This window comes from Rhincodon typus, chromosome 5 (genome assembly GCF_021869965.1).
Source record: "Rhincodon typus isolate 14 chromosome 5, sRhiTyp1.1, whole genome shotgun sequence".
Lineage (NCBI taxonomy): Eukaryota > Metazoa > Chordata > Chondrichthyes > Orectolobiformes > Rhincodontidae > Rhincodon > Rhincodon typus.
This window is the reverse complement of record NC_063336.1, coordinates 16112717-16125827: the sequence shown is the minus strand read 5'-3', so window position 1 is coordinate 16125827 and position 13111 is coordinate 16112717. Positions and strand designations below refer to the sequence as shown.

At 38.4% G+C, this 13111-nt stretch overlaps 1 protein-coding gene across 2 annotated transcripts in view; it reads right to left on the bottom strand.

The window, feature by feature from the left end:
- Positions 1 to 13111, bottom strand: part of tmem87b (transmembrane protein 87B) — a 55364-nt gene that overhangs the window by 23201 nt on the left and 19052 nt on the right. For both annotated transcript variants that reach the window (XR_007262084.1, XM_048596784.1), the window contains exons 6-10: positions 8227 to 8283; positions 7955 to 7996; positions 7409 to 7508; positions 3295 to 3356; positions 1180 to 1363 (exon numbers count right to left, since the gene is read on the bottom strand). Coding sequence is in view for 1 of the 2 variants with exons in the window: in XM_048596784.1 (XP_048452741.1) it covers positions 1180 to 1363; positions 3295 to 3356; positions 7409 to 7508; positions 7955 to 7996; positions 8227 to 8283 (445 nt within the window). In the remaining variant the exon portion in view is untranslated. The remainder of the gene's footprint in view (positions 1 to 1179; positions 1364 to 3294; positions 3357 to 7408; positions 7509 to 7954; positions 7997 to 8226; positions 8284 to 13111) is intronic.

Here is a 13111-nt window from a genome sequence, read left to right as displayed (position 1 = left end):
GGCCTGCTGTGTTCATCCAGCTCTACACCTGGTTATCTCAGATTTTCCAGCATCTGCAGTTCCTACTATCTCTGATAGAGAGTTAACGTTGAGTCCAGTTGTAAAGAAGGCACATGATCTCAAAACGTTAACTCTGCTTCCTCTCCAGATGCTGCAGAGTTACACCAGAAATGTGTTTTTGTTTGTGACTTTAAAATACTTTCGTGATGGACTTCACCATTTAGAGACATCACAGAAAGCAAATTAAATTTCAATACGAAGAAAATAAAGAATGAGCATATTGTGACAATCTGATTAAGCAGCTCTGCTTAAGGTGCCCATGTTTTAAGAGTGACCTGGTATTCTTACATCAGTTCCTCAATGGACCTTTTATTGTATTTGAAGTGCACTGAATTAGTTTTATGTAAAATGTCTTCCTTTGATTTCCAGAAAAAGCTGGCATTTCATTTACTTCAGCTTAAATATTTAAAATCATTTTCAACTTTCCTTGCAAAATGAAGATCTATCAGCCAGTATTTACTCACATCTCATCATTTTGCACACACATTGATGAAACAGGACACAGCTAATAGCACTAAAAGACCATGAGCTCCACAAATGCAACTGTATCAGTTTTCATGTGGGGGTGGGGTGGAGAACACAATTGGAGTGAATTTTAGCATATTCCATCTATATTGACAGATGCACTCAAATTATCTGCAAAGATAGCAGTTCTAACCAACCTCATGTGCCATTTAATTCAAATTGCTCTCCAGCCCAATACTATGACCTAGTCAAGTTCGTGAATAAGAAAACGATATGAAGACGTGTGTTACTTTCTGAAGAAGACTCCTGACCTGAAACATCAACTTTGCTGCTCTTCTGATGCTCCTTGGACTGCTGGGCTCTTCCAGCTCCACACTGTTATCTCTGACTCCAGTATTGGCAGTTCTTACTATCTTTGAATGTGTTACTTTCAAACTGATTATGAACAAAGATGTACTTTAGATGTTGTGTGTGCCTATTGCAAGCTAATGTAATGACTTTTATCCTGTTTAAAAATCAGAACCAATATAGATAATGTATTGCCAAATTACTTCATGTCTAGAAAAGATGTTAAATGCTTGAATCTGTGCGTCATATATAATATATTAATCAACGTCACTCTTATTGATTGAGCCGAGCAGGAATTAAACATACCAGATATCCCACGAGTATTAGTATTCTGGTATTCTGCATAGAAAACAGCTTTTTCCAACATCCCAAGAAAAATAACTCCAGCTATCCAGAACTGGATTCTCAATAGGTCTTTCCAGTAACATGCAGACCAGAACAACCACAGGATGCCATAAATTATGTATAGGATGCACATCACCATATAAAACTGCAAGAAGAACAAACACACAAAATTTGAAACAGTATTTAATGTCAGTGCAGATGACCAAAACAACAACAATATTTATATCTTCAACAACAGATTACACAGAGAATTTAGCAACAACCCCTCCCCACACCAAAAATGTCTGACAGGACCCAGCTGTTTGGTCAGAAATATGACAATACTGAGACTTGAAGAGGAATTTTGTTCTGTCTTGTCTCTTGCAGAGAGGTGTTGCCAGTGCTGCTGGAATGTCTGCTTCAGAAGGTAAACAGCTTTGAGCTCCATGTGTGTTTCTTTTAAATTACTGAAAAGGCTTGAGTGGGTGCAGTCAGGTACACACAGACCCAGCGTTTCAGTTTTGCTTTCAGTGGAAGCTGGTGTTTTTGGAGTTGAATGTGATAAAATACAGCTCTCTCTCTCTCTCTCTCTCTCTCTCGGTGCTGCAGCAAAAAAGCTTGAATTCTCCCTCTGCTGCTAGATTGTTTTCTTTCTCCTGGATTGGAGATAGCTCATGTGAAAAGCTTTTTTGCTCAATTGCATTTGCCAAGAGAGTGCGTTAATAAAACACTGCTTTATAGAAACAGTTGATGACTAATAGTTAAATAATACTATTTTATGAAGCATTTCAATAGAGTTAATGTTATGCAAATTCTTCTTTTTTGTTTGTATTTTAACTGTGGTGTAAGAATAAAGTGAGTTTTGCTTAAAGCCTAGTCATGAACCAATCAAATTATCTCTGGAACACCGCACCTTACATTTGCCTTTAGGCAAAAGTTAGGGTCTAAGCCATCTCCTTGAAATATTTTGATGGAGTCTGGTCTGGTCCATAACAGAAAACTAAAAGATGAGGATGAGAGTTGGCAAGCCATAATGAGCTGAGTCTTGTGGGCTCAAACATTTAATTTCTGCATCAGTGATTTAGAGAAAGACAGAGTATTCTAGTTTGATGAAGGTACAAAGCTGGGTGGAAATGTGAGCTGTGAGGATGCAGGCAGGCTGCAAAGACAGGTTAAGCGTGTGGACAACAAGACGCCAGACAGACAGAGTAATTATGTGGGGGGGTAAGCTAATTCACCATCTCCAGTCTAGGTCATGGGTATAAAAAATCAAATAATTTTTAAAAGGAATCAAACGTGTATATGTTAATATAACAGACTTGGGTGTGCTCATGCAAGGATCACAAAGAAATGATCATGCTGGTACAGAATGCAATTAAGAAGGCCACAGCACGTTGGTCACTGCTGCAAGGGGACTGGAGCACAGGAATAAGTCTTTCTACAGTTGTATGTGGATTTAGTAAGAACACCCTGGAAACCTGTGCACAGATTTAGTCTCTGTATTTAAGAGAAAAAAAATCTGCATTGAAGGCAGTAGGTGTGAAGATTCACCAGATTAATCCCTGGGATGAAACAGTTGGCCTACGATGAGAAACTGTCTGATTTGGACATATAATCTCTAGACTTCAGAAGAATCAGCGGTGACCTCACTGAAACAAAGATTCTGGAGCAGTTTCACACTGTAGACACAATTTGTTCCCACTGACAGGGGAATTTAAAATACCCATTATCTCAGGGTAAGGACATGATCATTTAGGGCTGCACTAAGGAGATCTTTCTTTAATGAAAGGGGTAAATCTTGTGAATTCTCTATCCCATAGGATTTTAGGATGTTTATTGTTGAATTTATTTAAGGCTGGGACAGATAAACTTCAGTCTATTGAGGAATCAAGGGGGATGGGGAACAGACAGGATCATACTGAACGATTCCACAGGTTCTTACCGCACTATAAGTTTAGGTTGTGTGGCAAATAAATAACACAGCTGGATTCACAAGGGATTGGAACACCCTTTACAGATTGGTTACTGCTTACTTGTATTAAACCAAAAAAACCAGGTGTAGTTATTCTAAACTGAGAATAGATATGCAATACTTACAACCATAAGTGGAAATTCAGTTGCTGAGATATATCCATGGGAACCTTGCATTAACACTCGCACTGCAAAGATACTTCAAATGATTATGAAATTCCGAATGAGTAAGATTACTTGAAACTAATGAAGTCTAACTTCTGGCTAAAATTCTTTTCTAAACAAAACATCACATTTCAGAACTAGATCATTGAAACTACTGCACAGGAGACCATTTAATTCATCATGAATATTCCAGTCGCAACTCTGATTTCAATTTAGCATGCCGCAGGTAACTCAGTTAACTTTGTTGAAATGATTTAATGATCAGCTAGCTTCTCAAATAGAAAACAACAATCTAAAAGTTTCAGCCAAAAAGTGATATTCTATTATTAGCATTGTCTTGGCTTGAGTGTGGTAACCAACAGGGCACATCAACATCTGCTCTCAGCCAAGAAACTGATTCATGTTTTTAAAAAAAATTGGTGTTTATAAAGCAACTTTTATTTTCTCAGGACATCTCAAAGAACTGTATGTCAATAGTTTAAGTGTAGTTTCTACAGTAATGGGACAGCATTGGATCAGAATGCTTATGCTGCACTGTTGGAAGCTATTTTGTTACAGGAATCAATGGCTGAAAAAAAAAAAATGCCTTATGCAATCTATGCATCTAATAGATATACATTTGTGAGTGAAATTGCAAGAATCGATGAAGGAAGTTATAGCTGGATACTTGGAAAAAAATCTTAATTTCATCGGGTAGAGTCAACATGGCTTTGTGAAAAATAAATTATATTCAGCTAATTTAGTAAAAAGTTTCTGAGGAAACTAAAAGCAAAAAGGATAAAGGGGAACCTGTGGATGTGGTTTACTTGGATTTCCAAAAGGCATTTGGTGAAGTGCCACATCAAAGGTTACTACACAAAATAACCACTCATGGTGGAACAGGCAACACGTTAGCAAAAAGATTAATTGTCTAACAGGAAGCAGAGGGTCACGATAAATGGGGCTTTTTCAAATTCATAATTAATGTAATCAGTGATAGATCCTCAACGATGTATAATAAATATCAATGAACTGGTTGTGAGGACTTAATGTATGGTAGCTAAATTTGATGATGACAGCAAGATAGGAAATTGTCAAAGGAGGTACAATATCTGTAAAGGGATATAGATAAGTTGAGTGGACAAAAATTTGAAATGAAATATAATGTGGAAAAATACGATCTTGTCCACTTTGGCAGGAAAAACTGAAAAGCAGCATATTATTTTAATGGATAGAGATTGAGGAACTTGGAGATACCGAAAAATTTGGGTGCCCTAGTGGGCGAATAGAACAATGTTTATCGTTAGGGGGATTAAACACAAAAGTAGGAGGCTACGCTTCCATTAAATAGGGCACTAGTGAGACTATATCTACACTGTGAATAGTGCTGGTCTCCTTATTTAAAAGGAGCATACAAATGCACTGGAAGTAGTTCAGAGAAGGTTCACCGGACTAATATCCGAGTGGGCAGGTTGTATTATGCTAAGCTTTTATGTGGTGGGGGTTCAGTTAACTCAGTTGGCTGGTTTGTGATGCAGAGTGAAGCCAACAATGTGGACTCAATTCCTGCACCAGCTGATGTTACCATGAAGGTCCCTACCTCATTCCTTCTCAACCCCGTCCCAGGCATGGGCTATTCAGCCACTCCAGAACTCTCACCACACCCCAAATGAAAGGTCATCCTCGAGGGCGGCATGGTGTCTCAGTGGTTAGCACTGCTGCCTCACAGCGTCAGGGGCCCAGGTTCATTGCACCCTCGGGCAACTGTGTGAAGTTTGCATATTCTCCCCACATCTATGTGGGTTTCCTCCGACAGTCCAAAGATGTGCAGGTTAGGCAGACTGGCCATGTTAAATTGCCGATAGTGTCCAGGCTATGTGGATTAGCCATGGAAAATGCAGGGTTACAGGGATAGGGTAGGGGGATGTTCTTCAATGGGTCGGTGTGGATTCGATGGGCTGAATGGCCTGCTTCCACACTGTAGGGATTCGCGGAACAGCCAAAGGAGGAGAGGAAAGTGACCCTTAGGTTAAACTCACTACCAATCATCTCTCTCTAACGAGAGAGCAGCAGTACAATCTTCTGGCACTGTTAATTTTACTTTTGTACCTGTTGGAGCTTAGAAGAGTAACCCCAGAGGGGTCTTGACAGGATGGAGATGGTAAAGACGTTTCTTCATGGTGAATTCAGAATCATAGAATCCCATTGAGTCCTCATGAACCCTCCGTACAGCATCCCACCCAGCCCCCTGCCCTATCCCTGTAACCCTGCATTTGCCATGGCTAACTCACCTAGCCTGCACATCCTTGGATAGTAGAGGCAATTTAGCACGGTCGATCCACCAAACCTGCACATCTTTGGACCGTGCCAGGAAACCCATGCAGACAGGGGGAGAATGTGCAAATTCCACACAGAGTCACCGGAGGCTGGAATTGAACCTGGGGCCCTGGCACTGTGAAGCAGCAGTGCTAACCAATGCCACCATGCTGCCTTGGGGGTAATTGTTTAAACATAAGGAGTTGCCCATTTAAGAGAGAGAGGAGGATAATTTTTCTCTCAGAGAAGTACCATTTGTGTATCGTTGGGATTCTCTTCCTCAAAAAGTGTCAGGGAAGTAGAGTCCTTGAACATTATTTGTGGAAATGTGGAGTCATCAGATCAGCCATGATCTTATTGGATAGTGCAGCAGGTTTGAGGGGGTGAATAGCCTATACCAGTTCCTAATTAATATATTCAGGTGCCATGTCAATCACAAAACGCAGCAAGTGATTGAGCAGACAAATGGAATTCTGGCATTGACTGCAAGGAGAATGGAATAGAAGAGTAGGGAAAATATCCTGCAATAATACAGGACTTTGTTGAAACTACATCTGGAGTACTACAAACAACTTGTGTTTCCTTATTTGAGAAAAGGATACGGCTGCACCGGGTCTCAGTTGTTCTCTAGGGAAAGAAATCTGCCATCTTTAGCTAGTCTGACCTACATGTGACTCCAGACCCTCAGCAATGTGGCTGCCTCTTAATGGCCTAGCAAGCCACTCAGCTGAAGTTCAATTATGAATGGGCAATAAATGCCAACCTTGCCTACAACGTCCACATCCCATACAAGAATAAGGGGTTGCAGTGGGAGCCATTCACAGAACATTCCCCTGACTCATTCGTGGGATGAAGAGCAGATCTTATGAAGTATGGTTGAACACATTGAGCCTCTACCTACGAGGTTTTACAAGAGTGAGAGATGACCGCAGTGAAATGCAAGATGTTGAGGAAAATAGACAGTAAACTTTGAAAAGGTGTAGCCCTTTGTAAGAGAGACGAGAAGTAAGGGGCATAGTTGAAGAATAAGAGATTCTGTTTTTAAGACTGAGATATGGATAGATGTTTTCTCAGAGGGACATCAGTCAGAGAGATTTTTATCCTCAGAAAGCAGAGATGGCTGTGTCATTGAATTTATACAAGACTGAGTTAAGTAAATTTTGAACAGTCAAGAGCATCAAGAGTTAAGGTGGGGTAGACAGGAAAGTAGAGTTGAGACCCCAACTAGATCAGCCATGATCTTCCTGAATAGTGGTTTTACACTCCTTTGTGTCTATTAATTTGTTTTAAAGATGACTTTATTGGTAAATTTATGGCTCTTAAAAGTCAAAAACATGACAGTTACATATTGGTTTTAACTTTAGGGCTGGTTAGCTCAATTGGTTTCATAGCAGTATTGCGTTTTTGTTGAACAAGTCCTGTTTTTTTCACAAAAGTAAATCAATTTGTGACTTAAAGAAACCTGGTTGATGGGTCTTTTATTCAGATAAAGAATATAACCTAATACAAATAAAAAGTGAATAAATAGTTATATCAATAACTGGGAAAGCAGTTAAATTTATATTGTGAAGAATGGATTGGGACTAGTCGGGGGGGGGGGGTGCTGGGGTGGAGGGGAACAGGGAGAGACAGCATGACAATTCTTTGCTGTTGTATGGTGTTCCTACAATGTACAGCTATGATCAAGTCTACATAAACACATGAAGTTAGAGACTTTTATTTAAAAGTCAATCAATTCTCTTTTTAAATAATGTATGTATGTATGTGAATTGAAATTCACCTGTTAAATTCCACTTGCTTTCAATTCTTTCACCAAGAGATTTGATTGAGACAATAAAAAGATATGGACCATCTCTCCAGGTCTGTGCTATAACATCATGCTGTAAAAGAAAAGGTGTCTTGCTTATCAAATAGCAAGAGAATTTATCTGGAAACATTTCCAAACATAAGTACGCTCAGCTTCATGGAAGCTCAAAACAAAAATTTGACGCAAAAACAAAGTTGCTGGAAAAGCTCAGCAGGTCTGGCAGCATCTGTGAAGAAAAAAAAAATCAGAGTTAACATTTCAGGTCTAGTGACCCTTCTGATTTTTTTCTTTCCAGATGCTGCCAGGCCTGCTGAGTTTTTCCAGCAACTTTGTTTTTGTTCCTGATTTACAGCATCTGCAGTTCTTTCGGTTTTTATTTAAAAATTTGATACGTTTTGCTTACTACTGCAATCAAAGGAGGGTATGATATTTGTTCATAAGATGTTAGCATTAGCAATATCAGGTTTGCATAAAATTGAAGTGACTTTAACTTGGTAATATCCACAAGTAATTTGGTACCTTTTTAGTTGTGATGTCTCTTTTCCATAACAAACGAAGAGTCTGAAATTTAAAAAAATGTTCTATTGAACCGCTCTATTAACTGCTGTCACTCAGTCACAATAACATGTTTGTAACAGTGGAATCACTTATTATTATGCAGATATAGTACACCAAGTGATTACATATGTAGAATTACATGGCTATGGAAAATAAATTCTTAACTTGCAATAAAATCAGGTGTTTTCGTATTATATGACATGACAATAAAAAAGTTTTAAAAATTACAGTACCTTATCTTCAGATGCATGAACATGGTCAGTGATCTTGACATCAGAGCTGCTTCCATTCTTAAAACAACATATGAAAGTTATACACAGGTTTACTCAGATAATAGCTCCTGAATAGAAGATACTGAAGTTACACTTCATCTACCAAAATTTTGCATTTACTTTTCCCAAGACTAGAGCAACATCAAAGTTTAAAAAGTCTAACGTGCCTTCACAACAATATGCTAAAGAATATGCTGAGAAGGACATTAAAATACTGTCAATTAAAACCACCATCTGCTAAGTGCCTGAAAATCTTCATCCCTAGTAATTATCTGGCTACACAATTAAAGCCCTCTATTATGTATTTGTCTTTTACAACTAATTTAAAAAAAGCCCATTTCCAAAATTGCTGTCTTTTGAATGAAGGACAATAAATTAATTAAGGATAACAAATTAATTCTGCTCTACACCAGTCAGACTAAACTAACAAATCTTTCACTTGCAATACTTGGAAAAATGAACAGTCACTACCAAATATAGTTGAAAGCAATAAAAAGTTCCTTGAAACTTTGTATTTTAGGAGTTATCAGATTATCACCTGGTTCATATTACATAATTCTGTCTTACACCTTCTCACATCAATTTATAACAAGGCTGAACACAAATGATTTAACATGGGGTTTACTTAACCACTCTAAGATTAAACATTGAGAAGAGTGCAAGCAACTGTTCAGCCATTAAGCACAACTCTGGATGCTGCCTTTGGTCAGTTGCTCACTGATTGGTTGGAAGCAGTGGTGGTGGTTGAGAGTGGGGTGGTTAGGTACAGCTGTCACATAATAAGCATTTCAAGACTTTTTTCTTGTATTGGTATATTGAAAATATCTAAATTTATAACTTAAAAACAGACAAAGCCAGAATGAGTATTCATTGACACAACATGGATAGTTTTGAAAGGAAGTTATTTTGTGTTTGAACATTTAAAACTCCGAAAACATTCTTTTTTTTGTAAAAGCATTACCACAGTCACTGATTTCAAGTTAATTTTCCAATATTGTTTCAATTCTGGGTTAGACGGCAGCAGAAGGAAGGGTACAATTCCACTTGGACAAACTTACTATCTGTAAATGTATTAATTTATAGGACCAGGAGATGACATTTGTTCCCATTTACTTGTGCTGGTCAAAAAGCATCCTACTGTGCTGCGTTTACTCTGACTACTTCAATTCCTCAGGGGAAGTAGTGCAGCAGGTTGTTTAGCAAGCTGCATTCCCCATGGATATCACTGAAGAAAGCTGCACAGCCTGTACTGGCAGCAGTCCTCGGTGCCACCTATGCTCAGGAAATCAACAAGGGCTACATATTCCAGTGCCACATGAATAAACTTCACTCCCATTTTTGTTATTTTGTGAAGTTTTTTTAATTTAAAAAAAGTAACAGTCTAAAACTGCCAAAGTATTTTTAAGGACAAGTTCTTAGAATGTACTTGCGATGGTTTTTTAGAGCAAAATGTTGAATGGTCATCCATGGAACAGGCTATTTAATATCTAGTAATGTTGAATGAAACAGGATTAGTAAGCTCAGTGATGAATCCTCTAAGCAGGGATGATCATAATATGATGAATGTCACAGTATGAAAGTGCGAATCTTAGGTTTGGAATCAATATCTTAAAACACACTCATGGTAACTATGTTGAGACCACAGTTTTTCTTATTTCCCTCATTTTTGGTTTGCAACATCAGCTTGTTTGTAAAAGAGAACATACACTCATATTTGCAAATGGGGACTGGCCTGGAAAGGTTAATTATTGTTTTAAGAACACTGCAGAACTCGAATGGGATACGCTCAAGGATTTCAGTTGACTGAATGTTGCATTAGTCAATCAAGAGGAGGCCAGTGGTGGACAGCCAACCACAGAGAATATTGAAACAGACAAAACAATAAGTTGATGGGTCTTTTGCGCAGAAGGCTGTGTACTTGTAAACTGCTGGACTGAAAAGCTGTACTTTTAAATTGTATTATCACTAGTCTTAATCCATTAAAAGAATTGTTGAATGACCTGAGAAAAGAATCCCAATATACAAGACATAAGCAAGTATCACTCAGAACTTGCTGGAAGCTATTTGCATTAACCAGTAACCTCAGAATTCATGAGATATAAAATCTCATATGCCTGTACAGGCATATGTTGTTCAAGGATTCCTTAAAGATCTGGCATTCATCATTGAAACGGTTAGCAAAACGGCAAATTATAAAACTTAATTTCTTTTTAACTTAACACTTAACTGTCTCTGACTGTCAGAGTGGGGCGTACAAAAACGACCATGTTTAAATTAGATCTTAATTATATTAACTTGGTGTTTAGTTTGGTCATATTAAAGTTCCAGTATTAATAAATTGTTAATTTCTGTTGAAATTATAAAGTTGGTGTCTTTACCTGTTATTGTTAAAGTCTTATTATGAACAATTGGGCAATTTTGAGGGTTATCGAATGTTGTAATTTCACTGTGTTGTGAATCCAGCGTTAGCAAGTGGATGAACCATTTGTGGTTAACTAGGTAAGTTAAGGATAGTATCAAATTGAATGAAAAAGCATGTGGTACGAGGATTAGTTGTTGGTCAAAAGATTGGGGAAAACTTTAGAAGTAAGCAGGTGATTCAAAAAATAATACACAAGGAAAACAAATTGAGCAAGCATGCAAGAAATTGAAAAACAAACAGCATATTTATTCGTAGTGTCCTTACTCTGGGCCAGGAAGCCTGGGTTCAAGACCCACCTGCTCCATGGAAGTGTCATACCATCTCTGAACAGGTTTGATTTTTAAAAAATCTACGAAGAAAAGCAAGTGTTAGTCCCTTAGAGGATGAGACATGGGAATTAATAATTAGAAAAAGAAGGAAATAACAGATTTTAGAAGGGAGAGAAATTTAAAACACTCTCGAGAGAGAGAGAGAGAGAGAGAGAGAATTAGGCAAATGTGACTGGGCCATCAGTCCCCTGGACTTTGTGTGTCTGCTTGTGGGTGGGCACAGACATACATCACTTCTTTTTCACAACAGTCCGTTGCCATATTTTGAGAGTTAAATATTCAGCATCACAAACAGCCACTTTGAAAGCTCCTGTAAGAATGCAAATGTGAGGTTAAAGTGCCAGATAAGTGGTACAGTGTTTAGTATTAAGTCAGGATGGATAGGGGACATCAGGTCCTAGTGTTGCAGGTCAGGTTCTGGGACAAGCGGAGAATGTTAGGTCAGGATCTGAGGTATAGGGGTCTGGGGGAGATGTACTTCAAGAGGATTTGTGTTAAGTTAGGGGATTAGTTTAATAGTACCCAGGAGTCAGACCAGGTTTTCAGAAGTCCTTTTCCTGAGTAAATATTTACTTAACTGCAGAATAACCCTCCAAATTCTGTCCATTTAAATTAGAGAGTCATAAACATATGGTCATACAGCATGGAAACAGACCTTTTGTTCCAACCAGTCTATTTTTATTATTTTTCTCCCCCCCCCCCCGTATTCATTCAAGAGATTAGGGTGTCGATGGCTAGGGAGCAATTATTGCCTATCCCTAATTGCCCAGAGGGCAGTTAAGAGTCAACCACATTGCTGTGGGTCTGCAGTCACATGTAGGCCAGACCAGACCAGTTAAGGATAGCAGTTTCCTTCCCGTAAGGATGTTAGGGAACCAGATGGGTTTTTCCTGACAATCAACAACGGATTTGTGGTCATCATTATATTCTTAATTCCAGGTATTTATTGAATTCAAATTTTACCATCTGCTATGGTGGGATTCGAACCCGGATCCCCAAAAAAGTTATCTGCGTCTCTGGATTAACATTCTAGCGATAATATCACGAGGCCATTGCCTCCCCAGGCAGACCATAATCCCAAACTAAACTAGCCCCACCTGCCTGTACTTGGCCCACATCCTTCCAAATATTCCTTTTTCACATACTTATCTAAATGTCTTTTAAATGTAACTGTATCCACATCCACCACTTCCTCTGGAAGTTCATTCCATACACAAACCACTGTTGACAAAAATTGCCCCTCATGTCTTTTTCAAACCTCTCTCCTCTCTACGGTTTGGTTACGTTGAGAATTCCACAAGGTCTGAACACAGAATTCCCATCTACACTGCAGAAATGAATATTTGGCCATTGGAAAATCCTGGCCTATGTCACAGCAAGGGCAATTAGATCTAAACTATTTATCTCTGTTTGTGTCACTAATTCATTTATCTTATTATAAATGAACACTCAGTTAAAAGAACTTTTTAAAAATTTTGGTACTTTTCATGGACCTTACTCATTAATGTGCTCCTAACATTAAACTCCTCCTGTCACACTGTCTTTACCCAATTTGCTATACTCATCCCTTCTCCTGAGATTTCTAAATCACCTTTCACCTGACTCCTACCCAATCCACATCATTTAGGTTAACATGAAATCCACAGCCCCAGTTATATCTTTAGCAAAATTCTGACCCTGTCCCAGTTTAAATAGAGCCCAGCCCAAGGGAACAACTCCTCCATTCCCTATTATTGGTGCCCTGTGAACAGAAACTCCTTCTCAAATCATCCCAAGTTATGTACTCAATTTTCTAATCTGCTCGACAATACGCCACTTGCAGCCAAATACTCATTTACTTCCAAATGTATGCACAGTAACTTTTTTAGTCCTTACTAATGGGTATGTATCCCAAGTTCCTGACACTACAGTGATTTCATTGCTGAATCCATCAGCAAGGACAATATCAACATTCCCTATGGAGGTTAAGGGTGTCTGTGACAGCATCCTCATGATTTTCATATTTTATTGTTCTTCTCATCATGATTATTATTACAGCAAAGTGTGTTCAAAGTTAAAGTTGGCTACAAAATAAGCATCACCTAACTGTAATACA